This window comes from Egretta garzetta, unplaced genomic scaffold (genome assembly GCF_000687185.1).
Source record: "Egretta garzetta isolate BGI_Z169 unplaced genomic scaffold, ASM68718v1 scaffold498, whole genome shotgun sequence".
Lineage (NCBI taxonomy): Eukaryota > Metazoa > Chordata > Aves > Pelecaniformes > Ardeidae > Egretta > Egretta garzetta.
Window position 1 is genome coordinate 223,225 of NW_009260494.1, and position 4,044 is coordinate 227,268.

Consider the following 4,044-nt stretch of genomic DNA (forward strand, 5'->3'; position numbering starts at 1 on the left):
CAGGAAAATGATTACTCATGAACAGCTTGTAAGTATATACGCCTAAGTACATGCGTACGTATTCAGCTTGCTGCCCAGTACTACAGGCTTGAACTTTTTTGCTAAGGATAAAGCTTGGACAACTGAATTTGCCTTATTATTTTTCTCCTCAAACCAGCAATTAGGAGTTAAGAACACAAAGGCACATTATGAGGCAGAACCAACAGAAGCGCTGATCAATAACTCACCAACCATATGTTTCCGCACGTGGGCCATGGTGTAGAACTTTTTTTCGCAAATCTCACAAGAGAATTTCTTTTCTGCATATCCGTGGACAATCTTGATATGTTCATGGAGGGACCAGAGCTTCTTGAATGATTTATTACAGGAAACGCACTGAATCAATGGGATAAATAGAAGGAAGTTTAAATTAGAAAGATTCAGTGAATTCAGGTTTGTGGAGTTAAGCCACGTATCCTCCTCTCGCATGACAAAAGGAAGCCCAAAACAAGTCAGAATGCTGTATACTGTCTCAGACTGTACTTCAGCTTACATTTACTGTTTCACACCTGAAACAATTACAGTAAGAAAAGCCAGATCAAGCAGGATTAGAGAGGATGTTAACACACTGCATTTCGGTGCCACCTGAAGAGCACCACAGCCACTGCACTAACTTCTTTCCAAACCACAACAGCATATGCAGCTGGATGCAGCCCTCGAGGAGCTAACATGGAGAAGACCACTTCACAGGCACTGACGCTGCTGGCGTGGGAAGAACCCAAATCCCTGGCGTGGGAAGAAGCCAACGGAGGCGGAAGAGGCCAACACCACCAAGTTGCCTTAAACCCATCTGCACGTCCAGCCCTGCCTTCCCAGGAGCACAGCGACCCCTCAAACTCCAGGTCTGACAGCCCATGAGCTAGTCAGAGCGCTCTCCTCCTGTTAGCTCTGTGCAGGAGACAGCTTCCATCTTGCAGCTCTTGACCATGTGGAGAGTCTGGTACGAGTTGTTACAGCAGAGCAAGTTGTCACCTCTGTCTTCTGACTCTTCATTTATATGTATTGGTAGTGCTATAGGTCTAAAATGACCATACGCAAACAGTGTTTTGATCTCTTCCCACAGCAACTGTGAGATGTCCAGACAGTCAGCGATGAGCAGGATCCAAAGGCTTTCACGCATCTCTTTTTCCCCGACAGACTTACTTCTTGCTAAAGACTTGATTAAAAAAAAAAAAAAATATCTTTGTACAATTTTTGAAAATTCCAGAACAATCTTAGTTGTGCAACTTGACAGCAGACACATGTCTGAGGATACCAAGCAATTTTCATCTCTGAAGTGAAAAGGAAGGAAAAGATTTGTTAAAAAAAAAAAAAATATATCTTTGTACAATTTTTGAAAATTCCAGAACAATCTTAGTTGTGCAACTTGACAGCAGACACATGTCTGAGGATACCAAGCAATTTTCATCTCTGAAGTGAAAAGGAAGGAACTGTGGCTTGCTATTTTTTGTTAGTTGTTGGGGTGTTTGGTAGTTTTGGTACATCTCCATTTTTCTGCCCATCAATTGCCCTCCTTCCCCCAAAGCAAGAAGGGCTGTGTGCTGCTCACTGCGGAACTAGCAAATGCATTGCCTTCTGCCAACCTGAGCTGCTGCTTCTCTGCACAGACAAGTTACGCTGCTTCCGCAGTGCTTGAATCTCTGCAGGCCTGGAAACTCTGGTACACCGCTCACCGTGGGACTCCGAGGAGAGCCTCTGCCTCTAAAAGTGCCTACTTGGAGCATATCAGGAACAAACTGTAGTCTTTGGGAGAAAAAAATCCTAGAGAATAAAGCAATGCTAAGAAATGATCAAAAATCCTTTGATTTAGGGTTAAGCAAGCCCTTGAAGCAGTCCGTCTACAATTTAACTGACGATCGGCAGCAAGTAATTTACATCACTAATGCTGAGAGCTACTACAAAGGAGTCTAAGACAACAACAGAAATTCTGTGAAAGTACTAATTTTGAAAGGATGAAAACCAGAAATTACCTGGAAAACCAGATATATCCCATCACTCAGACGAAAACAGAGAGGAGGCAGCCATGTTTATCAGTTCAATTACCACTTACATAGTGAAACCATTTTTTTCCCTAGAAAAAGCTCCACATCCCTCTTGACATATTAAACCCTACATTAATGTAAAACTTTCATATCCCCTTACTCCTTTTGCCAAGTGTAATAAAAACAAATTAGCAGGCAGCTGTGAAACACATTCCAAATGTCAGGACAGACAAAAATAATCACTGAATATATGCTTGTACTGAGAACTTGAAGATGACTAGCAGTGCTTCTGGCACTAGAAATATCCGGGGCAGTTTCTGGAACTGATTCTGCTGGTTCTGGATATAAACCACAATTTCTTCTTTCCCTGTCACTTTTGGACACAGGAATGTAACCCCTCAGAAGCACACGGGCGCATGGATTGCAGGATGCTTCTCCATTCTATACCACACACAAACTATTCAGGAATTGCTGTTTAAAGTCAAAAGATTTTATGCTGTGAATGAGCCACCTGGATGACAGGGCATTCCTTAGATTTACATGTAAACGTTCTCTGCTACACTAAACTTCCAAAGTATTTATTTCAAAACCTGCAAGGACATACTGAAATGTTTATGCATTTCACTAACTATGCTCAAGGCTCATTATCTTATATTATACTCCTTCCTTCAGTCTTCCTCCTATGAGCTGAAACATAAGGAAAAACAGCATAGCGTTATACAGAGCTGCGTTTGACTCTTACAGCAAAGAGGAATTGCAATAAGTATTTCAACTGTCTCCCACTTCAAGCTGCTTCATGCTGGCAGTAGGATTATTTCAGAAGTAGGTGGCAACGCTGTGCCTGGTTTAACAAGGCAAAAAGGCGTGTTTGAATCGCCAGATAAAACAAGTGCTCCCAGTTACATGAGAACATAGATGCCTATGAGCACAGAACAAACCACGGATGAATCAGAAACCCTGAAACTCCTTCCACAACTTAAAACTTTGAAATGGTTCTATTACAACACAGGCTTCTGTTGTATGAAATGAAAAGCTGCAAATCTTCTGGTGAGAAAGACCAGAGATCTTTGTATTTTATCAGTGAGATTTACTGAGCTTTTTGCATTGGGAAGGGGGCAGGCTCATGGACAGATTTACTTGCTGCATTTACACACTGCCATATGCATACACGAACACTCCTGCAAATGACTCGTATGTAATTATCTCAGTAGGATTTTTAAAAGTTACATTTTAACACAAGTTCAAATCCTGACTTCACTAGTTTCTTTCTCACCTGCTTGCCTCTCCGGTGTTTTACAAATTTCTTATTCCAATGCCAGCGAAGCGCCATAATTCCGTTCTCCTCTGAAACCTTACCTGGACATACTCTGTGCCTGAGTTTCAGGACCCTGAACACTTTGAGCGTTAGAGCTGGCGACAGCTGCAGGTGCTCAGCACCTGAGGAAGGAGGGTTTATCCTGTCAAAGCACTTCACTGCAAACGCGCTTGTTCTCAGGCCAGTTACTCTTGAGTCTGACATTTGTTAAAGTAGCTTTGCGTTTTCCCCAACTCGTAGTTAACTACTAGAGTAACTCTGCGAAAGCAGATGTCAGTTGTACACTCTGTTCCCTGCAATTTACTTCTTTTGGGAGACACCAAAGTGTTGATACGTAGAGACAAGGTCTTGGTCAGAACCTGGTCTGCGCAAAAGATTTCCCCCTCTGAAGTGTCCACTAGCTGTATCCAGGGCACGACAGAAGGTATGGAAATCTGGCAAGCAGGTGAGCAAACCTACCTGGATATTTTTTTCACAGTCTGTTTGCTGGTGAAGGGACAGCTCACTTTCTAGAACAAATTTCTTCCCACATTTGTCGCAGATCTGCATGCGCCTGTGAGTGACGTTCATGTGCTTCTCCAGGTACCAGCGTGTGTTAAACACCCTGGGGCACTTCTCACAGGTTAAAGTCTCCTTCTCTTCACACTTTGATTTCTGCACAGGTGCCTTGGGCTCCTTTGCAGCTTTCTTCTTACGCTTGGGGGGCTC

The 4,044-nt window shown here is 43.0% G+C and overlaps 1 protein-coding gene and 1 long non-coding RNA gene across 7 annotated transcripts in view; one reads left to right on the forward strand and one right to left on the reverse strand.

The window, feature by feature from the left end:
- Positions 1-1,322, forward strand: part of LOC118452847 — a 3,644-nt gene extending 2,322 nt beyond the window's left edge. The window contains exon 3 of the long non-coding RNA XR_004842714.1: positions 674-1,322. This is a non-coding gene — a long non-coding RNA (uncharacterized LOC118452847). The remainder of the gene's footprint in view (positions 1-673) is intronic.
- The window catches only part of ZNF652 (zinc finger protein 652), a 40,083-nt gene that overhangs the window by 8,272 nt on the left and 27,767 nt on the right, over positions 1-4,044 (reverse strand). For all 6 annotated transcript variants that reach the window (XM_035899916.1, XM_035899921.1, XM_035899919.1 and 3 more), the window contains 2 exons: positions 3,796-4,044; positions 228-375 (listed from right to left, as the gene is read on the reverse strand). The exon at positions 3,796-4,044 is cut by the window's right edge. In XM_035899916.1, the coding sequence (XP_035755809.1) occupies positions 228-375; positions 3,796-4,044 (397 nt within the window). The remainder of the gene's footprint in view (positions 1-227; positions 376-3,795) is intronic.